This window comes from Camelina sativa, chromosome 11, assembly GCF_030686135.1.
Source record: "Camelina sativa cultivar CO46 ecotype springtype chromosome 11, ASM3068613v1".
NCBI lineage: Eukaryota > Viridiplantae > Streptophyta > Magnoliopsida > Brassicales > Brassicaceae > Camelina > Camelina sativa.
Genome location: NC_141890.1, coordinates 50,915,420 through 50,936,637, shown reverse-complemented (window position 1 = coordinate 50,936,637; position 21,218 = coordinate 50,915,420). Strand labels below are relative to the sequence as shown.

Below are 21,218 nucleotides of genomic sequence, written 5' to 3'. Positions count from 1 at the left end.
CCTTTTTTTTACCAACGTTTAAATTTTTAATATAATTGTGTTCGACTTTCATGTATCTAAATCTGTAATTTTTGGACTTCCCATGCAGCAACTAATTAACTTTAAAATAAACCTCTTTGCTAATGTCGTTATTTTTGGAAAAAAATTGAAAATAGTGTAAAAAGGTAAAAGGCACCAAAACAAGTAAGGGGTAAAAACTAAAATGATTATGGGTATAACGTATCCAAAGCTCTAAGTTGGAATTGTAAGCTAGAGGTGTAAGCTTTTATGGAATAATGCAAAGCTCTAAGAAAGAGTTATACATGACAACGGTACAAAAAGTTGAGAGTAAAGTTTTTAATAAAGTGTTTAGTAAAATTTTTATGATTAGTAAAAAATCAAAACTGTATATTGATACGGCTTTGTTTTTGGTTACAAATCACACCCTGTACTACTATTCTATATCATAGACGAAGAAGGTGTGTAGTGTGTATTGAAAAAAATGGCATGTGAATATATGCAGTGCCCAATGAATGCAAATATCAGGTTTTTTAAAAAAATATATTATTTTTCTATTATACATGTTACGTAATCAACTGACCAAGTATTTAATATTTTCGTCGATGGCCACAAAGTTTCCTATAATTTTAAATTTATTTTATATTTCAATATTAGTATATATAGAAAGGAGGACCAAATTATTCGTTAGAATTTGCTTAATTCAAAACATATGAATTTCCAAAGATTAAGATGATTCCTTCGGTTAATTACGGAGATGATTTCTGTAACGGTACATTTTTTATGTTAGTAGCAAAAAAAAATAAAATAAAAAAAATGTACATGTAAGAAAACGCGTGAGTCAAAAGAAAAGAAGATTATTTTACTGTCACTGTCCGTAGGCGGGGACAAAGGAGGGGTAATTACCGTGGCGTTGTCGGACCGTAAATTAATTTACCAAATTTCGTAAGGGCACCATTAGAGGGGAACTATTTTTAATGTTCTTAGATTAAATATATAATGAAAATAATGGTAGATCAGTTGTTAAGATTATAGGTAAAAAAAGTGGGAGAATTAATTATGATGTTCTTAAAATAAAGATATAGTGAAATAATATTCATAAACATTTTATAAATTATAAAAACTTATAAAATAACATTTAAATTGCTTACTTATATAAAAGCAATTGTATACTTATAAATTAATATAATATTTTTAAACATATTACAATTATAAAAACTTATAAATTAACATTTAAATTGCATACTTATATAAAAGCAATTATATACTTATAAATTAATATAATATTCTTAAACATATTACAATTATAAAAACTTATAAATTACATTTAAATTGCTTACTTATATAAATGAAATATTTTCTTTTTTTCCAAAAAATCTCGTTCAATCATATGAAGCCACGTCAAATAAGAACTGGGCTTAGATCAGTTCTACATCAAGAACTAAAAAAAGTGTTCTAAACTACTATTCATTATTTTTATAATTTTTTTGAGCTAAGAACACCCTTGGTGTTCTCCTATTAATGATGGCCTAAGTTGTTGAACGAATAACAATTTCACTGTGGAGTTTTTTTGTCGTGTAGCGATACGTTCGCAAATCGCGTTTTGCTTTCTTCTCTTATCTGGTTAACGAAACTAGTATATAAATTGTCTGTATAAACACAAATTTAATGCAATGTTCGTCTGATTTTATTGACTTTGACCTCTTTTTTTTTTTTTTTTGGGTATTATTCGTTCAGCTTTTGTTTTAACGTTTATTACATACCTTGTAGGCATTTTGAGATGTTCAGATGCTGACACGTTTTTTATATTATGTGATTTCCATCCGTTGGATTAACTGTGACGACGACATGTGTATGAATGTTACACTAACCAGCTAGTAACAGTTACACCGCCACTCTCCCCTTTAATATGTTCTTTTTTTTTTACCTATACTATCAGACTAAGCTATATATGGTATTTAGGAGATTTTAGCTTTGTCTTAAAGGTGGCTGATGTTAGTATATGTCTTACAGCATTTCCATTAGTTGCATTTAAGCAAAATTGTTAGCTTAAAAAGCTAAAAAAATAAATCAGAAATTCTAATTAACTAACAATCGATCTTTAGCTTAGACATTTTAGAAACCATGCTTAGCTAATAGCTTCTGAATAAAATTTTAGGAGAAAAAAAAAAAACGGTGCTTTTGGCGTTTGTTTATTTTTATCCCTATCTTTTCTCTTTCCGTCATCGAGGAAGAGGCCTTCATCTTGATTGAGAAAGAAACTCGTCATACATCCATCAACGATTCGGGAAACCCAAGCAGTAGTCTAATCTTAGTGAGGTATGATCCAATTTCTACACTTCTCTCTGTTGTCAATCAACGTTTGATTTGAAAAAAAAAATAGATCTTTGAAAGTGATCTCTCTATTGTTTGTTTATTCTTTGTTTTGATCTATTTGGTTAAGATTAGGAATTGCTAATTGGGAATTGGAAATTGTTTAGTCGATTGGGAATTGTTTAGTCGATTGGAAATTGTTTGTTTATTCTTTGTTTTGATCCTTCTCCGGATCTGATTACGATCTCTCAGATTTCTCTGTAACATATTATTTATGCAGATATGAATGTTGAGTCCGGGAACCGGTGGTACAGAGACGGGACAAGACAAGGGCGTGTCGGCTAAAGAATATCTGACGGAGAAACTGAGTATGGGAGAGGAAGATAAGGTTTTGTCGAAGGTGGTCGCTGAAAAGCTTCATCTTGGCGGAGGAGAAACGGGCCGGCGAAGAAGGGGATAGTGACACAATCGGAGGAGGTGGAGAAAAGGCTAGGAGGATTTAAGGATCCGAGCTTGGAAGCAGCTATGAAACACGGCAAATCTTATGCGGATGAAGGCGAAGGAGGGATGGTGGAGAAGCTGAGTGGAGCTGTTACTTCTTGGCTCGCTGGTACGACCGAGGAAGTGACGCAAAAGGCTACACAGTCTGTTCAGGACTCTTCACTGTCACTTGGCTCCATCGTTGGTAAGGCCTCTTCCTGTTACAAATAGCGTTTTCATCTTGTAGCATATGTGATGACTTTTGAATCAAAAGTTTTGAGTTTGGTGTGTAAATGGTTTAGGTTGTAACTCTGAAAGTAGAATGTAGAATTGAGGTTTGAATCTGATGTTGTGTGTATATGAGATGAACCGGAGCAATAGCTATGAAAAGCTAAACTCTTTCTTCTTCTTATTCTGTCTTTGTAGTTCGATTGTTTAGATTACTTGGGTCAAACCCAAGTTTGCTTTTTTTCTTTTTCTTTCCATGATTCATCAAGTCTAGATCTTTGCTTTCTAGGTCCAGAAACGACGATTCATGATATGTACTAACAACCTTTATTTGCTTCTGGGTCATGGTTTTGTCTGCTTTTCGTCTTTTTTGCTTTGTCTGGATGGATGATTCATAATCTCTGAGATCTAGTAATAAGCTCAAGATTATTATGTTCACAAGAGTTGTTCTTATGCGTGGTGAGATCATCTTAGGAGTAGTTCAATATCTTTTTTCAATTCGGATTTTGAGTTTCTGAGGTATATTTTTTTTTTGCTTTTGTAGAGCTAAAGAATCCGATCTGAGGAAGAAGTTGACTAAATAGATCGAAGATGTTTAAGCAGATACTTGGGAAGCTTCCAAAGAAACCTTCTACCAAGTTTTGGGATAATGGTGAATCCCAAACTCCAAATAACAACAATAATCAAGGAGGAGGTGATGAAGCTTTGAGTCACAGATAATCATCAACAGAGATAACACTGATTGTGTTTCTTTTGATGTGTTTCTTAAGAAGCTTAGACTTTGTTGTGTAGTGTTTGATTTTGCCGTGGAGGCAACCAAAAACCTCAAAGAGAAAGAGATCAAAAGGCAAACACTTCTTGAAGTTGTAGATTATGTTATCACTTCTTGAATTTATTATACTATTATAATTTCCAAAATAATAAATTTAAATTAAAGACCATAATTTCAGATACTACAAATGGACCATAAAAATAGAAAGTTTCTTAAGAAGTTTGTTAACTTCACTTTTATTCACTTTTATTCAAAATTAATGTTTTTAGCAACTTTGCTTAAGTGCAACCAATGGTGATGCTCTTAAGACTTGAGATGGAGATTGAATTCAAAATTGTAAATAAGCTTCCTCTTATACAAAAATGTCCATTAAAACTAGCATTTGACTTTTACAAAAGTATATGTATATTAATTCATTTGGGTCCCTTTTGTAATGCCTCTTTTTTTTTTTGCTTGTTAGTTTCAAAGGTAAGAATTATTTCTAGGCTGACATTTGGGCCCTCCCTCCATAAAACAACACTATTCTGCCAGCATACAAATTCCCTTAACATATGGTCCAAATAACAGTTCCAACCACTAGTATCCAATAATCTAAAGTGTTAATCGAATTTATCATTTTTTCTTTTTCTTTAGTTCCCCTTGTATTTGTTGTTTAAATGATCCTAATACGTATATTAGTTACAACTAAATACTTTGACTCACTTTATCCGTACACATTTGAATACGCTAATCCATGAAAGATGAAATGGGCATTATTCAAATCCGAACAACAACATAAAGAAGATCTTGTTATTTTAAATATAAAGTGTAGTAATCATCCAAGTTCAACGTAATGATCTTTTTTGGGCCGAATTATTTTTGTATTTTCCAACCTGAGTCCAACAATATTTTAAGGGCTTTCATTCAGTTTATGCATGTTAAAATTTAAGATTTTTGTATGTATGTAATTATTATTCTTCTGTTTTTACGTTCTTTTTCCAAATTGCTATTGCGTGTGATATTTGGGTTGGACCCATTATTGAAAAAGACAAGGCTGACTATGGTTTTTAATGAGTAGTCCCCATGGGAGTTATGTTCATTTATCACACTTTATTATGTTTTGTTTTCGTATACTACTACAGTATAAGTTTTATCTACGGAAATAAATGGTTCAAATTGTTTGTCTAAAAATGCACACCTGAATAGCTTGTGGTTTCACACAAATGTAGGAAACAAATGAATATTTGTTATGAGAATAATGTTGTTATTTTATCATGCGAAATTGCGAATCCTAGAGAAAAGGGCAATCAAAAAGGCCAAACTAAATCGATTTTAAATACGAAAATGGTGAAATGCTTGATTTTTATATAAAGACCAATATTTTAATTTATGAAACGAATCCTAAAGAAGAGGGCAACCCAAGACCACGCAAATTAGTCTAATAAATATGAAAATTTCCATTTCAAACAACGGAAGAAGAGCATGTGCATTAGACTTTCTGTGCAAATTACAATATGTGCATTAGATAAGTGAGTAAGTTACTAGTATATCTTTTACATTCTTCGGAAGTTGCTTTATATCGCGATATATATTATCCCATATCAGTAGTATTATCGCATCTTGTTACTTGTTTATTATAAGTTGCAACGTACTTGAACGTCCTATATATAATATATTAATTGTTGTCAAGAACTCAAAAACTTAGAGAGTAACTTAAAGAGTCAGAAACTAAAATTCCAATTAAAATAGCCTAAAGCAAAGGAGAGCCACAAATATAAATTAGAAGACCTTAAAAAAACAATTAAACGAGGACGAAACAAGTTTTGGAATCACGGCCAAATTGGCAAACAAAAACAACAAAATAAAAAAAAAAAGAAAAAAAGAAAAAAAAAAAAAGAAAAAGAAAAAAGGAAAAAAAAATAGGAAGAGGTTTCATGAATCACAGTCGTGCTGACAATCTTCGAACCATTTGTGGGTTTCATACAATCGATCACCAATAAAACAAAGGAGAAACAGAGGAACAGGAAGAAGAGAAGGAGTAGTGGGAAGTGTATGAGGAAGCTGTGTCCGAACATAGACAAAGACGATGGTTTGGAGACGGTGTTGGAAGTTCCGATACCGGAGGAGATGTTTTCCGGCATGGGCAACAACGTTGCGTTGAGGTGGCAGAATATGATGACGTGGATGAAAGCTCAAACCTCTGATAAATGGTCGCAACCCTTAATCGCCGCTCGTATCAACGAGCTTCGGTTCCTTCTCTACCTCGTTGGCTCCCCTCTTATACCTCTTCAGGTTCAAGTCGGTCACTCTGTTCATAAGCCTGTCAAAGATTGCTCCATTGTACGTATAATTTCAATACACAATCTTTCTTACATAAAAAAAAAAAACTAGATTCCTCTGTTTATGTAATGTATCCTTTATGTGCTGCTAGCAAGCTTCAACGGCGAAATACATAGTACAGCAGTACATAGCAGCAACGGGAGGACCAGCGGCGTTAAACGCCGTGAACAGCATGTGCGTCACGGGACAAGTGAAGATGACGGCGTCGGAGTTTCACCAAGGAGAAGATTCCGGCGTTAATCTAAAGTGCAACGACGAGATGGGTGGTTTCGTTCTGTGGCAAAAAGATCCAGATCTTTGGTGTTTGGAGCTCGTCGTCTCCGGTTGTAAAGTCATATGCGGAAGCAACGGTCGGCTTTCGTGGCGACATTCCTCTAACCAGCAAACCCCGGCTTCTACCGGACCGCCAAGACCTCTCCGCCGGTTTTTACAGGTACATATTCCGGTTTTCTTAAATTTTTTGGATTTAATCTCCGGTTCTCGTTGAACCGGTATTGTTACTAGGGGTTAGATCCGCGTTCGACGGCGAATCTGTTTCTTGACGCGACGTGCATCGGAGAGAAGATAATAAACGGTGAGGATTGCTTTATCTTGAAACTGGAGACGAGTCCGGCGGTTCGAGAGGCTCAAAGCGGTCCGAGTTTTGAGATCATTCATCACACGATTTGGGGTTATTTCAGTCAAAGATCGGGACTTCTGATTCAGTTCGAGGATTCGCGACTTCTGAGAATGAGGACGAAGGAAGACGACGACGTTTTCTGGGAGACTAGTGCTGAGTCTGTCATGGATGATTACCGTTACGTCGACAATGTGAACATCGCTCACGGCGGGAAAACGTCGGTTACGGTTTTCCGGTACGGTGAAGCGTCGGCGAACCATCGGAGACAGATGACGGAGAAGTGGAGGATCGAAGAGGTTGATTTTAATGTCTGGGGTCTCTCGGTTGATCATTTTCTTCCTCCGGCCAATTTGCAGATCGGGAAATGATTTTAAGTTCTCACTAAACTTATTTTTGTTAGTTTTAGATATATCATCAATCAAACTCACTAGGTGCAATTGATACATCTGATCTATCATCATCTATCATATAATAATAATAAAAAAACAAGATTTTTATTTTTTTCTTTAATAGTATATACTTTTAATTATCTGATATGTAAACTTTTGTTGTTGTTGTTATCTGATTAATTTAAAAAAAGAAGTAAAAAACCAAAAACAATGAATGAGCAACTGACGTCTTAAAAGAGAGTGAAAAACTCTCAAAATCGGTGGTGTTTAGGGCATATGCATCGGTAGAATCTATGAAAGTCTCTCAATATATATTATTACTAGCAGTTGTCCCGTCCATACGCACAAATTATTATTTGTGATCAAATAATATATAACTACGTATTAATTTGTAATAAGTAATATTTTTTAAAATTGTTTACAATATAATTTATTGGTTGAATATTAGCAAACTTTTATGTTAAAAGTAAATGTAGTTTTGATTTATAACTTTAGGCTTATAATCAACTCAAAATTGAAAAAGTTAAAAATACTCTTTATAATATATATATATATTAAATAAAGGGTTAAATAAATCTGTTTTTCATGCAAGTTAAAATGAGAAAATTAAATTTGGCAATATCGTTGAGACAAATAAGAAAAGAAAGGACCCAACAACTAATATGCTTAGCCTTCCAATTTTCCATCATCCTTTTTTAGTGGGCAACAACACACACATAAGCTCATATTATTTTAATTTCTAAATATATATATATATATATTTACTTTTATTAATACTATATAAAATAGATAGAATAAGATTCGTGTGATTTTAATAGAAAATAAACAACTATACAATACTACACGAATTATAAGTACATACATTAATTGATTTTTTTTTTGTTTATCTTCTCACAAACACAAACACTGCTCTTAACAAATAAAAGAATTTTAGTTGCTCTCTTCCTGGGCAAATTTTACTTGCCTTTTACTTCTTTGCAAAATCCAGAGATTCAATTGAATAAGGCTTGGGTAGAGATTACATTCAGAAATTCAATTGAATAGGAGGATTCAATTCAGAGATTCAATTAAAACTCTTTTCTGCCTCAAGCGGCCAAAGAAATTAAATGAGAACAGTAAAAAAAAAAAAAAAAAAAAATCTGAAGTCCTAAAAGAAGACTAAAGGGCAAAGGATTCTTCTAACTTATTTTTGTTAACAACTCAGCTTTCGATTCTTTCTTAGTCTTTCTCTCCTTTCTTCTTCCTCTAAGAGTTGAAGTTCTCTTTCATGATATTATCTTCCTCCCTTGCGATTCTTGCAGTACATTTAAACATTTCCACATGAATCGTTAAGGAATATCAAACAAACAAATACATGAAGATCAGAATACTCATGTACCTTCGTCTCTCTTCTTTTTGGATATCTTCAAACCCTACTTCCATGTTTATGTCATCATCTTCGTACCGAGAAAAACGCTTGCTGGGTCTGAAATGGAAACACAAAACCCATATAAGTATCAGGAGACATTTAGTAATGGATTTTGATTTTTGAAAGTAGGAAGAGCAGTACTTACAACAACTGTCTAAGCATGTTGAACGCTTCTTCATCCTCTGACCTTATTGCAGCCTCTTCTTCTTCAGCATCATGATCTATAACGCCCGAGGGAGGTCTCTTGGGCGCTGGTTTACTCATCATCTGTACATATTACTTGAAAAATTAGTGCCCTGCTAGAGAAAATACATAAGAGAAAGATGTGAAAGATCATGATCATGATCATGGTACCTGATGTTTCGAGTTAGGCACTGATTGTTTTGGTATCATTCGGGATGTGGCGATGTAACGGAAAACTTTTCTCTATTCTACTACCCGTTGCCTCATGGGTGTTTGACGGTTTGTCGAGGAACCTGGTCTTTGGCTTCCTGAGGGACACATCCCTTTGTTTAGATTAGAGAATTTAGATTAGAGAACCTGGTCTTTGGCTTTCTGATCTCCCATTCTCTTTTTTAAAGAATTTAGATTAGAGAGATGAGTAAAATCGAGAGGATATGAACAATAGAAATCAGAATTAATATGCATAGAAGAAAAAAGTAATGGATATGAGCAAAAGATAAAGAACTTACCTCCGTCAGAATTGTTGTTTTAAAAGAAATTTAGCTTTGTGAAGTTGAAAGAGGTTTTGGAAGGGAAGATTGGGGCATAATTTTATGATTATAAAAGAGGTTTTGAGGTGTCTTTTTCTGCCTTTAGAGAATGTTAAAGTAGGATGTTAAAGAACATTTATATAGAAGATGGAAATTGTTGTAACTACCTTGAACGTGGATCTGTTAGTGGGAGAGTGAAATTAGGAATGTTTTTCAGTTGCTTTTGTCAGTTCTGCTTTCGTGAAACAGAGGAGAGGAAGAGGAAGGTGAACGACATAAAATCAAAGTGGACTTAGGGTTATTCCAAATATGTTTGATGGACTTAGGCTTATTCCAATTATGTTTGATGGGCTTCATATATTTTTATTTGACCCAAAAATTCAATAAGCCAATAATCACTGCTACGTTTTAATATTTTTTTAACAAAATTATTTATCCCACGATCTATTTTTTAATTAATTTTATTTCAAAATATATGATGTGGCACAATTTTAATGGACATGTGACTTGTGATTTATAGGATAAAAGATAATAGTTTTAATATAATATTATTATTTATTTAAAAATTAAATTATAAAAACAAATTTGGCCATTAATAATTTGCCAGCTGTTGAGAAACGTTTCTCAAGATTTCTCAAACTGGAATCGTTTCTCCCATTTTTTCCTTCTCTCTCCTCCTTTTCTATTATTTATTAATATTTAATTGATGAGAATTTCTGTGAGATACGACCGATGTTCATGGTGTTAGTTTTTACTATTTAGGATCCGTTTAAGGACCTGACCCGACTCGAAACCCTTCCCATGTTAAATTAATAACGATTGGGCCACAAATAGGCCCAAAATTAAGCCCAATAATGTTTTCCCTCTTTAACACCTCCTGGCTCCTGATGGCCAAACCTGTACACTACAGTGAGAGGTCTATCTTCTTCTTTTAATAAACGGTGTCACAACTACAACTACTTGTAACTAATAGTTGATTTTGATTCATTTTTTCACTCACACCACCTGCCATGGCATTGGTCAATTATACCATAACACCTCATGGCTTCTGATGGCCAAACATCTACACTACAGTAAGAAAGGTGTGTCTTGTTCATCTAAGTTCTAACGATAGAGTCTTTTGTCCTGCGATCACATACCAACCACAAGACAATTAATTTGAAGTTTTTACCTTTTTACTCCGTTTCCCTCGTCTTTTCCTTTGAACTAGGAACTGCAAGAAGTCCATTCTGCAAAAGGCAGATATGTTGTGAAGGCTCATCATTAGTAGTGTAATCAATGAGATAGTGTAGTCATACAAATATCCGGTTATAATGAATGGTCTTCCAAATTAGATTTTTTTTTTTTTTTTTTTTTTTGTATAAAAACTAAAAAGCAAAAGAATAATTTTTTTTATTGTTTTCTCCAGATTTGATTCGGAACCGACACGCTCCACTTTACACAAAACAGATTCAATCAATTCAACACTCTCTCCTCCTCCTCCTCCTCCTCCTCCTCCTCCAAGGCTCCGATTCGTTTCAATGAAGGATGGAGACTCCTCCTTACCATTGAGCACTTCTTCTTCTTCTTCCGCCGCGGCGGCTAAGAAGGAAACCAGTGGTTATTCCGCTCTCTTCTCCAAAGGCCGATACAAGTTTTGGGCCTTGGCTGCGATTCTCTTACTCGCTTTCTGGTCTATGCTCACCGGCACCGTCAACCTCCGTTGGTCTGCCGGTAACATTAACCATTTCACCGACGATCTTGTCTTCCCGATCCACGAGGATCTCGATGTTCTTGTGAGTCTTCTTCTTCTTCTTCTTCTTCTTCTTCTTTGTGATCTCTCCTTTTCTGTGATTTGATTTTGAGAATTAATTGTGTGAGAGCTGAGATTAGGAAATGGAGGAGAGGGAGAAAGTGGTGAAGCACATGTGGGATGTGTATAACAATGGCCGCCGTATCAGGTTACCTAGGTTCTGGCAAGAGGCGTTCGAGGCTGCTTACGAGGAGCTTACCAGTGATGTTCCTGATGTCGTTGAAGCTGCTATTTCCGAGATCGCTAGGATGTCTATTCGCTCCGTCGTCATAGATCCGCCTCCCGTTCATTCTACGGTACTTGAGGATCTCACTACTCACTCTGACCTCTCTCTCTCTATAGATATATATATATATGCCTTTTAAGACTTCACATTGCTGCTCTCTTTGTGCGCTTTTTACATATTATGCTTTGAGTTTGCTTAGCCCATTGTCATTAGCTTTGGTTTATACATACATTCATTAGCTTTGGAACATTGAGATGAGAACTAAAAAAATATAGATCATATCTGTGTACCGCTGAAATCTTAAGGTAGAACTTTAGCTCATTGTCGTTAGCTTTGGTATTATACCTTCAATTAGCTTTGGAACATTGAAATGAGAACAAAAAAATAGAGATCAGATCTGCGTAATAGCTGAAATCTTAAGGTAGAAGAACTAGTCTTGAGAAGCCAACCATTCTGGATTATAGGTTACTATTATGCATAGGTGTTAGTAGTTTGGTGTCATCTTCTTGACAGCTCTTTTATCGTACACCGGCCAAACAACTTTAGTTTCTGGATCAGGCAATTAGGGAAGTAGAACATGTCCCTCCCTCTTAATAATGGTCCAAGTCTTGTATACATATTATCCCATAATTCTAATCAACTTAATATGGATGTTGATCCCTTTTTGGAGGGTTAGTGTGCCAGTAGTGTATTAATATGAAAGCTTGTTCGTTTCTTGGTTCTACACTCTAGATTTTGCCATTGAAAGATATCTGCATAACTACAAAGTGACGATTGTCTGTTTGCAACTAAATTGGGAGAGACTATGGTTTCTCTGTCTGCTTTAAATTCCACACTAAGCCACATAAGGTAGAGATAGTTATAAATGCTTGTGTACTCTGTTTCTTTCCTCCATGTGACATGTTAGATGACAGTAACAATCTCTTATTAGTGCATTATTCTGGTTTTTACAACCCACTTCATGCGGTTGATCTGCCCAATCAATCGTAAAGAATTGATCTTCTCAACCTGATACTTTACAATGCTGCATTAATGGTTAGGAGAGTTATAAATAAGTATTGATCCATCGATTCCCTTAATAAGGCAAGATATAGAAAGAATTTGGCTATTTGGAAACCTTGAGTTTCTTTGTCTGTTGTAGATGGTAACGAAACATTGTTTACATGGTTAACCTGTATTATGTTAGTTTGTTGATATATGTAATCAGTTTTGTCTACTTTCACTTTGCAGAATGTACGAGAATTGACAAAGACTCTAAAACTTGCCGACAAAGGAAGAGCGACCCAAATATTAAAACCAAGCAGCCGACGATTGAAATAGCAACGGAGCTTCTCAAGTTTTTTACCAAAGGTAGTGTAGTCGGCTGGCGTGGCGTGACCATACATATACTTAATGTCAGAAAGATCAACCAAACTCATCATCCCTAAAAAAATATGTCCATCATTAGTGTTATTTTTTCTTCCACTAGGGGCATGAATCATTTCACTATCATCTCTATAAACAAATTTTTTGAGGAAGTTTCTTCTCCACAGCTTATTTTGGCTCTGAATGGTAATGTCTTTTTTTTTTTTTGGTTTAATGAAATGTTTCATATATAGTTAGCCCATAAATTAGTGTACCTATCAATGAATATTTTAGTTTTAAATTTTCTAGAGTTTGCTTTTGGTGAAAGAGAAGAATTATTAATTGATTTTTTTTTTTTTTTTTGTCAACAAAAGATCAGCTCAAACGAGCGAATTGATTTTTAGAGATTAATTTATAAATTGAGTTTACGTGATATTTATTTTTATCACATGAAGTTTAATGAAGTTAAACTAGCTATGATTTATTTACCCTACCCACTAAAAATTATTTACCTTATCCCGTGGCCATTATCCTAAATAATAATTGTAATATGTAAACTTGAATAAAAAAATAAACTTAAAACGGTATAAAAGCAGCTCTTTTTTTTTTTTTCTCATATAAATATAAATCGTAATTTTTGCTTAGCCATAGATCTCAAAAAAAGTAATTTAAATAGAATTTCCCGACACATTAAATTTATTTTGATTGATATCCCCTGCGAACCTCATCTCTCCATCTTCCTCCCGGAGAAAAACCCTAGAGAAGCTCCGAGATAGTTCTACGCCATGGGGGACTTGAACGATCCATTCATGCGTAACCAAAACGCCGCCGTTCAGGCCCGCACTAAGGCTCAGAACCGATCTAATGTTCTTCAGCTCAAACTGGTTGGTCTCTCAATTTTTTTTTGTTGTAATTTTGCGATATTGGTTGTTATCATAGAGTTTGTCGACGGAATAATCAAAGTCTTTCAATGCGTGATTTATTAATATACGAGACTGTTTGCTTGAACCTGTATCTACTGTGATTCCGATGCTAGTGATCTAGATCGCTTCTGAATTATGCTCACTAGTTTCAAATTAGGGTTTATTAAGAGTTTGGAATTAATACCATCTTGTTGGGAAGTTAATATGATCTCTTGCTTATTCGCAGATGGGTCAGAGCCACCCAACCGGCTTAACACCCACACTCTTGAAGCTTTTTGAGCCACGACCGCCATTGGAGTTCCAGCCACCACCGGAGAAAAGAAAATGCCCTCCTTATACAGGTTTATATTTAGTTTCTTTGTCTATTTAACTCTACTTATAATTGGCTATGGAAGTGATTTTTTTTTTTTTTTTTTTTTTTTTTAGGCATGGCTCAATTTGTGAGTCACTTTGCTGAACCTGGAGATCCAGAGTATGCTCCACCTAAGCCGGAAGTTGAAACACCTGTATGTTTCACCCTCAATCAGTCTCTCTGTTATTCTAATTTCAGTGGCATATATATGGTCTTATTTATATATTTGTTATACTAGGCACAAAAAAGGGAGAGAATTCATAAATCCAGACTGGAGAAAGGAGTTGAAAAGGCTGCAGAGGAGCTCAAGAAATGTAGAATCTCTCTTATAGTTATATCTAGGCTTTGTTTTGTGCCTTCATTCACTTACAATTTGGTGAATTGAGGTTCATCTTTGAAATTCTGTCTGCAGATGATCCTAATAATGATCCGAACGCGTCTGGAGATCCTTACAAGACTTTGTTCGTTGCAAGACTTGTAAGAAGCGCTGCTTTCTTTTAAAATGACTTTCATAAACAGGTGTGCTTTGTGGTGCTTGACTTCATGTACTGATTGTGTTTTTGCAGAACTACGAGACCTCTGAGAGTAAGATTAAAAGAGAGTTTGAAGCTTATGGACCAATTAAGCAGGTATGTATTTCTGAGCATTCCCTAACAGGTTCGGTAAGAAGTTGTGAGATGTCTGCTCGCTCTTATTTTCTCTTTGCAATATGTTTGACATTACGTACTGAAGTCTCCAAGGTTCTATATTTTTCGCGTACATATTTTTCCTCTTGAGACCAGTTTGAGCTGTATATGCCATGTTTTGCCTTGAATCTCTGCCTTCTTTACTATGCTTAAAGCCATGGGGCCTTTTTCGTATAACATGCTAAAATAAAGTAGCTAGTAAACGATTTTCTGGTCAATATTGTTTAATGTCGCAAACCTCTCTCCTCCGTGGTGATTGGTTAAGATGTTTCGGGGCAAGTCAGAAACTATAGGAACAGGTATAGATCAGGTAACTTTACTTATTGTCCCGTCCCTTCAGAGGATATATACTTCTTTTATCGAGGGCTTACAGGTTTCTATAGTTTCTGAGACATACATTTATCTTGAAATCCATCCTGGTAAGCCACTCAGAAATATTTATTCCAATCCTTCCTATATCCATTTTTGGTACTTGTGAAAATACTTCATCCTACACGGGAAGCAGAAATTCTGGGATTTGGGCAGTGAACGTAAGATCTTGAAACACTATCGGTATATAGAATAGGGAGTATACCAACCCTTCTCTCTTTTTGGTATTTTTAAACAAATCTACTAAACCTCTATCTTCTGGTTTTTTTGGCTAGCAAAAGTATTATCAGCTACTATGAAGGTGATATGGTAAATTTCTACATTGTATATATAATACATATACATCTATATCTAAATTTCATAAAAAGTTTTAAAACCCTGGTAAGGGGTCGTTAAACCCTTCAGAAATGGTAAAACTTGCTGCCACGGAATCCATTTTTCTGCCTATACTTGATGTGGTGATGATGTGGAAGCCTGTTAAGAAAAAAAGGTTGCCTGTGCTTGTTTGACTTGTAACACACCGTATCTGAAAGCTGGTTCAAGTGCTCTTAGAGTTTGTGATATCCTGATGTCTTTCTTTTTCAACTCCTTAGGTTCAGTTGGTGACCGATCAGCAAACCAATAAACCCAAAGGTTATGCCTTCATCGAGTACTTGCATACACGTGATATGAAAGGTAAGTTTGTAATGTTTTCCCTATTCTGATATATGAATTTTCCTACTAAAATACAGTTTGTGGGCTCTTATAGCTGCATATAAGCAAGGTGATGGAAGGAAGATTGATGGAAGAAGAGTTTTGGTTGATGTTGAGAGAGGTAGAACAGTCCCGAACTGGCGGCCCCGCAGACTTGGTGGTGGACTTGGTACATCTAGAGTTTCTGGTGAGAAGATTGCTGGCGAGGTGGAACAACAACAGCAAGGAAGAATGTCTCACTCCGAGGAGCCCAGAGCCCGTGAAGATCGGTAAGAATTCTTCTTTCTTTATGTTTCTTTCCTCCTGTTGACCACACCTGGTTGTTGCTGATAATGTTGCGTATATCAGTGAGAAATCTCGTGACAGGGTAAAGGACAGGGAACGCGAGCAGTCTCATGAGCGGCCCCGTGAGCGGTCTCGTGAGCGTTCCCGTGATAAACCAAGAGAGAGTCATAGAGAGGACAAGCACCACAGAGACAGGGAACGAGAAAGAGAGAGCAGGCGTGACCGAGGAGATAGAGACCGCCGGGGGGAGCGTACTCGAGATCACGACCGGGAACGGAGTCGGAAAAGAGATCGAGATTACGAGAGCGGTGAGTATGAAGAGGATGGGGGAAGATCCCGTGACCGAGAGGCGGAGTATGAGCGGGGTGGGTCAAAACAGAGACGAGGTGAGGAGTCAGAAGAAGGTCATGGGTACTACGAAGGGCGTAAGCGTTCAAGCCATTACGCGCAGTACGAACGTGAGGAGGAGCAAGGTGGTGACGTTGACCGTTATAATCAGTACGGTGACAGATATGAACGAGTGGAGGAAGATGAATACCGTTATGATGACCGCGGGTACAAGCGGTCAGAGCGATCCAAGTCGCGTGAGTATTTGCTTTGATCATCACCAGCTGAAGTTATATAATTTCCTTCCGTAGAGATAACACTAAAAGTCTCTCAATATTGTGTTGTGTGTTGAAAACTTGTACTTGTTTTGTTTTCCTTGTGACAATTTTATTTACTTTTGACCACTAAAAAGATGATAACAAAAGAAAAAAAGAACATTACAAAACGAGCTAGTAAATTTTTATTCCTAAATTCCCATCAATTTTTTTTTCATGTTCTTCGATGATCATCACATAAATAAAACAAAAATCGTAAATAGGGGGGAAATAAATCTTAGGGGTAAAGGTGTCAATTCAAGTTTCCCGCCCCTCGGTCGCCACTCCCAATTTTTAATAAAAAAGAAATGAGAAAATAGGGCGTAAATATGAGAGAGAGAGAGAGAGAGAGCGAGTAGAGGAGGGGGGGTGTGTCTTTTCATTATACCGTCTCGGTTTTTGAATTTGCTCTGCGAAAGCGACGGAGACTGTTCGTTTCTGTGGTTTCTGTTCTCCCGCCGTTTGGGTTTTTCTTACCGGAGGGAGTTTCCTTCCTTCGTCTTCGATGGTTAGCCTACGCTCCGCAAAATTCACTCCGTAAGTCTTTCACCTTTTCGTTTCCTTCTCTCCGGCGATTTTATGGGTCCTTAACGCCGCTCGCTGTTCTTGGGTTTTTTCTTTTTTGGCTCCGTCTTTGCGAAATTTTGCTTGTCATGATTTGGATTATATCCTTAGTTTGTTGGTCTCGCTGTTGATTTTCTATATCTCGATTTTGGATTTTTGGATTCTTAGGGCTCCGGAAATGGTCATCGACGTTGAAACGGAGAAAGACGCCTCTGCTGATTCACCCACTTCTGTTCTCAACGAAGAGGTTTGTTCTGTGTTTTACAATTTCCCTTTGGTATAATACTGTGGAAAAAGCTTAGAAAGAAAAAGTTTGTTTTGCTCTTTTTTCCCCTTTTCGTCTTTGAGGAATGTGAAAGTTTTCTGTAAATGGGTATTACTTTCACTGTTACTTGATGTTGCTCTTTATCTGATTTTGAAGGATAACTGTGAGGAGAAAACTGCTACTGTTGTTGAGGAAGAGATACTTCTAGCCAAAAATGGAGATTCGTCTCTTATTTCTGAAGCCATGGCTCGTGAGGAAGAGCAGCTGCTCAAAATTCGGAAAGATGAAGAGCAAGTCAACAATGCTGGATCTGCTGATGCTCCTGATTTGAATGAAACTCAGTTTACTAAACTCGATGAGCTCTTGACGCAAACTCAGCTCTACTCTGAGTTTCTCCTTGAGAAAATGGAGGATATCACCAATGTATAAATCTTCTTTATTTCCTTCTCTCCTTTGTTTTTTGTTCCTCACTTTTGGAACGAGACTCATTATTCTTATGTGACTACTTGTTGGTGAAATTTGTTTTTGCTAGAATGGTATCGAAGGTGAGACCCAAAAAGCTGAGCCCGAGAAGACTGGTCGTGGACGCAAAAGAAAGGCTGCTTCTCAGATAAACAATGTTGGCTCTTTTTTTTTATAATTTTCATCCACCATTCTTGTTCTTGGGTTCCTGTTTGTTTGGAAAATCAACTTACTTGGATGCTTTTTTCTTCATTCAGAGAAAGGCTAAGAGAGCGGTTGCTGCTATGATTTCAAGAGATAAAGAAGTTGGTGACACCACCAACTCAGATCTGACTGAAGAAGAAAGAGTCATGAAAGAGCAGAGTGAACTAGTTCCTCTTCTCACTGGTGGGCAGTTAAAGTCTTATCAGCTTAAAGGTGTCAAATGGCTTATATCCTTGTGGCAAAATGGTTTGAATGGAATCTTAGCTGATCAAATGGGACTTGGAAAGACAATTCAAACGATTGGTTTCTTATCACATCTGAAAGGAAATGGGTTGGATGGTCCATATCTAGTCATTGCTCCTCTGTCTACTCTTTCAAATTGGTTCAATGAAATTGCTAGGTACTCTCTTGACCATTATTGTTTGTATAGATGCAAGGCTTTGGGGTTTTCGTTAAAAGTTTTCTTCCCCTTTTTTAACAGGTTCACGCCTTCCATTAATGCAATCATCTACCATGGAGATAAAAAACAAAGGGACGAACTCAGGAGGAAGCACATGCCCAAAACTGTTGGTCCGAAGTTCCCTATAGTTATTACATCATTTGAGGTCGCTATGAATGATGCTAAAAAAAATCTGCGGCACTATCCATGGAAATATGTTGTGATTGATGAGGTAAGTTTCTGGATTGGCTAATGTTCTAGGCTTTGCAGGTGAAAATTATCCTTCTAAATTATATTTTTGTTCTTGTATCTTATAGGGGCACAGGTTGAAAAACCACAAGTGTAAATTGCTGAGGGAACTAAATCACTTGAAGATGGAGAACAAACTTCTGCTGACAGGAACACCTCTGCAAAATAATTTGTCTGAGCTTTGGTCACTGTTGAATTTTATTCTGCCTGACATCTTTGCATCACATGATGAATTTGAATCATGGTACAAACATGGTTCTTTTCTATTATTATCCCTAGTTAGTACGTTGTCTTCTGATGTTGGCAGCTTTTTGACATTTATTCTTTACAGGTTTGATTTTTCTGATAAGAACAGAAATGAAGCAACCAAGGAAGAAGGAGAAGAGAAAAGAAGAGCTCAAGTAAGAACTGTTGTGGTCAATGTTGCTATATTTCTTTGATTGTATATGTCTCATGCAATTGAGTAAAATTTTGTCTAGGTTGTTGCCAAACTTCATGGTATACTACGACCATTCATCCTTCGAAGAATGAAATGTGATGTTGAGCTCTCGCTTCCACGGAAGAAGGAGATTATTATGTACGCTACAATGACTGATCATCAGAAAAAGTTCCAGGAACATCTCGTGAATCGCACGTTGGAAGAACATATTGGTGAGAATACTATCCGTGGTACTGGTTCTTCTTTGTTTTTATGTTTTATGTTTGATTATGTCATTTTTTGCATTGCTTTTATCGTCCCTTAAACTTTAGGTCAAGGCTGGAAAGGAAAGCTTAACAACCTGATGATTCAACTTCGGAAGAACTGCAACCATCCTGACCTTCTCCAGGGACAAATTGATGGTTCATGTATGTTAATGTGCCTCTTAAGAAACACTGAGAAAAAAAAAACTTCTGTCTTACTGATCTGTATAATTGTTTCATTTCTTTGCAGATCTTTACCCTCCAGTTGAACAGATTGTTGGACAGTGTGGGAAATTTCGCTTATTGGAGAGATTGCTCGTCCGGTTATTTGCCAAAAATCACAAAGTATGTTCCACAAAGCCATTGCTTGTAGCCCATTTCCCTTAAGAACTACTCTGATCCATTTGCTGGTGACCAGGTCCTAATCTTCTCCCAGTGGACGAAACTTTTGGACATTATGGATTACTACTTTAGTGAGAAGGGGTTTGAGGTTTGCAGAATCGATGGCAGTGTGAAGCTGGATGAAAGGCGAAGACAGGTTTCTCTTGTGCTTATGCTGCTTTTTCTTTGCTATATGCATTTTTCTGAGGTCTCTCTCTCTCTACCTTGAAACAGATCAAAGAGTTCAGTGATGAGAAGAGCAGCTGTAGAATATTTCTCCTCAGTACCAGAGCCGGAGGACTCGGAATCAATCTTACTGCTGCTGATACATGCATCCTCTACGACAGCGACTGGGTAATCAAATCAGTTAATTTTCTATGAAGGAATTCTTTCTCTTTCGTGTTATCTCCAACTGTGTTTTGTCTGATCTCCAGAACCCTCAAATGGACTTGCAAGCCATGGACAGATGCCACAGAATTGGGCAGACAAAACCTGTTCATGTTTATAGGCTTGCAACGGCTCAGTCAGTAGAGGTAAAACTCTTTTATTGTTCATAGAAAATTGTAAATCTATCTTTAACTCCAAACTAGTGAGATTGTTGCCTCATGAGATTGGTTTATGGCATTTGGACAGACCCGGGTTCTGAAACGAGCGTACAGTAAGCTTAAGCTGGAACATGTTGTTATTGGGAAAGGGCAGTTTCATCAAGAACGTGCCAAGTCTTCGACACCACTAGAGGTTTTAGATTCTATATCGATACCCAATCCTTTTTTAAATTCTACTTAATAAAAGAACGATCTTATATTAAAATCTTGAACCAAATAAATACGCAGGAAGAGGACATACTGGCGTTGCTCAAGGACGAAGAAACCGCTGAAGATAAATTGATACAAACCGATATAAGCGAGGAGGATCTTGACAGGTTGCTTGACCGGAGTGACCTGACGATTACTTTACCGGGAGAGAAACAAGCTGATGAATCTTTTCCAGTGAAGGGTCCGGGTTGGGAAGTGGTTCTGCCTAGTACTGCAGGAGGAATGCTTTCTTCCCTTAACAGTTAGGACCATCATGGCATGCCTTAAAACCACTTCGGTGTGTTTTTTTTTTCCGGGAAGATTACCGGTTACTTGTGGCTGAAAGGATTCGATCATTAGAGGGGCTCGGAAGTTTTTGTAAGTTATGAAGTCACTTAAAACCCTGAAACATTAGAGTTAATGGTGATTAGCTCTTCAGGATGACTAAAAAAATTGGCCCTCTAATTTTGCAATTGCGGGTAGAAATATTTTTTTTTGGTTATAATGCAATATTGGCTTATGTAAAATTATTGTCTCTTACGCAAGTTATGTGATCTTGTGTTTTGATTTGTGCTTTCTTCAACACATGGTGATTATTATAAACACAACAATGACAGGAAAAACAAAAAA

The 21,218-nt window shown here is 36.4% G+C and overlaps 4 protein-coding genes and 2 long non-coding RNA genes across 11 annotated transcripts; 5 read left to right on the top strand and 1 right to left on the bottom strand.

Annotated features, from left to right (window-relative positions):
• The first annotated feature begins 1,669 nt into the window (after positions 1 to 1,669).
• On the top strand, positions 1,670 to 3,971 carry LOC104727361 (uncharacterized). The gene is made up of 4 exons (XR_015571089.1): positions 1,670 to 2,316; positions 2,591 to 2,995; positions 3,563 to 3,762; positions 3,811 to 3,971. It is a non-coding gene; the product is annotated as an uncharacterized LOC104727361 (long non-coding RNA).
• Positions 3,972 to 5,572: 1,601 nt separating this feature from the next.
• Positions 5,573 to 7,238, top strand: LOC104727360 (uncharacterized). The gene is made up of 3 exons (XM_010446442.3): positions 5,573 to 6,109; positions 6,201 to 6,542; positions 6,614 to 7,238. Exons 1-3 carry the CDS (start codon positions 5,822 to 5,824, stop codon positions 7,094 to 7,096), a joined length of 1,113 nt encoding a protein of 370 aa, XP_010444744.2. The 5' UTR covers positions 5,573 to 5,821; the 3' UTR covers positions 7,097 to 7,238.
• A 726-nt stretch (positions 7,239 to 7,964) lies between these two features.
• On the bottom strand, positions 7,965 to 9,521 carry LOC147935656 (uncharacterized). Of its 2 annotated transcripts, none has more exons than XR_015572872.1 (5): positions 9,218 to 9,521; positions 8,880 to 9,095; positions 8,671 to 8,792; positions 8,496 to 8,582; positions 7,965 to 8,411 (listed from the first exon to the last, which is right to left on the bottom strand). It is a non-coding gene; the product is annotated as an uncharacterized LOC147935656 (long non-coding RNA). The 2 variants fall into 2 exon arrangements; XR_015572871.1 differs by having other exon boundaries at positions 8,880 to 9,016.
• A 616-nt stretch (positions 9,522 to 10,137) lies between these two features.
• Positions 10,138 to 12,866, top strand: LOC104727358 (uncharacterized). 2 transcript variants are annotated; one of them, XM_087471175.1, is made up of 4 exons: positions 10,138 to 10,320; positions 10,647 to 11,013; positions 11,111 to 11,326; positions 12,487 to 12,866. In XM_087471175.1, the coding sequence occupies exons 2-4, from the start codon at positions 10,759 to 10,761 to the stop codon at positions 12,574 to 12,576; spliced, it is 561 nt and encodes a 186-aa protein (XP_087327301.1). In that variant the 5' UTR covers positions 10,138 to 10,320; positions 10,647 to 10,758; the 3' UTR covers positions 12,577 to 12,866. The 2 variants fall into 2 exon arrangements, with proteins under 2 accessions (XP_087327301.1, XP_010444743.1); XM_010446441.3 differs by lacking the exon at positions 10,138 to 10,320 and adding an exon at positions 10,449 to 10,558.
• A 120-nt stretch (positions 12,867 to 12,986) lies between these two features.
• On the top strand, positions 12,987 to 16,706 carry LOC104727357 (U1 small nuclear ribonucleoprotein 70 kDa). 3 transcript variants are annotated; one of them, XM_087471172.1, is made up of 9 exons: positions 12,987 to 13,484; positions 13,750 to 13,864; positions 13,950 to 14,029; positions 14,114 to 14,189; positions 14,288 to 14,352; positions 14,442 to 14,504; positions 15,524 to 15,605; positions 15,679 to 15,892; positions 15,972 to 16,706. In XM_087471172.1, exons 1-9 carry the CDS (start codon positions 13,386 to 13,388, stop codon positions 16,507 to 16,509), a joined length of 1,332 nt encoding a protein of 443 aa, XP_087327298.1. In that variant the 5' UTR covers positions 12,987 to 13,385; the 3' UTR covers positions 16,510 to 16,706. The 3 variants fall into 3 exon arrangements, with proteins under 3 accessions (XP_087327298.1, XP_087327299.1, XP_087327300.1); XM_087471173.1 differs by having other exon boundaries at positions 13,248 to 13,484; positions 14,442 to 15,420; XM_087471174.1 differs by lacking the exons at positions 12,987 to 13,484; positions 13,750 to 13,864; positions 13,950 to 14,029 and having other exon boundaries at positions 14,442 to 15,442.
• A 126-nt stretch (positions 16,707 to 16,832) lies between these two features.
• LOC104727356 (chromatin remodeling protein DDM1) lies at positions 16,833 to 21,115 on the top strand. Of its 2 annotated transcripts, none has more exons than XM_087471171.1 (16): positions 16,833 to 17,086; positions 17,282 to 17,360; positions 17,535 to 17,801; positions 17,911 to 17,997; positions 18,098 to 18,444; positions 18,526 to 18,715; positions 18,801 to 18,976; positions 19,064 to 19,133; positions 19,212 to 19,383; positions 19,483 to 19,578; positions 19,664 to 19,758; positions 19,832 to 19,951; positions 20,029 to 20,148; positions 20,229 to 20,327; positions 20,428 to 20,532; positions 20,628 to 21,115. In XM_087471171.1, the coding sequence occupies exons 1-16, from the start codon at positions 17,055 to 17,057 to the stop codon at positions 20,853 to 20,855; spliced, it is 2,283 nt and encodes a 760-aa protein (XP_087327297.1). In that variant the 5' UTR covers positions 16,833 to 17,054; the 3' UTR covers positions 20,856 to 21,115. The 2 variants fall into 2 exon arrangements, with proteins under 2 accessions (XP_087327297.1, XP_087327295.1); XM_087471169.1 differs by having other exon boundaries at positions 16,868 to 17,086; positions 19,212 to 19,401.
• Positions 21,116 to 21,218: the final 103 nt, after the last annotated feature.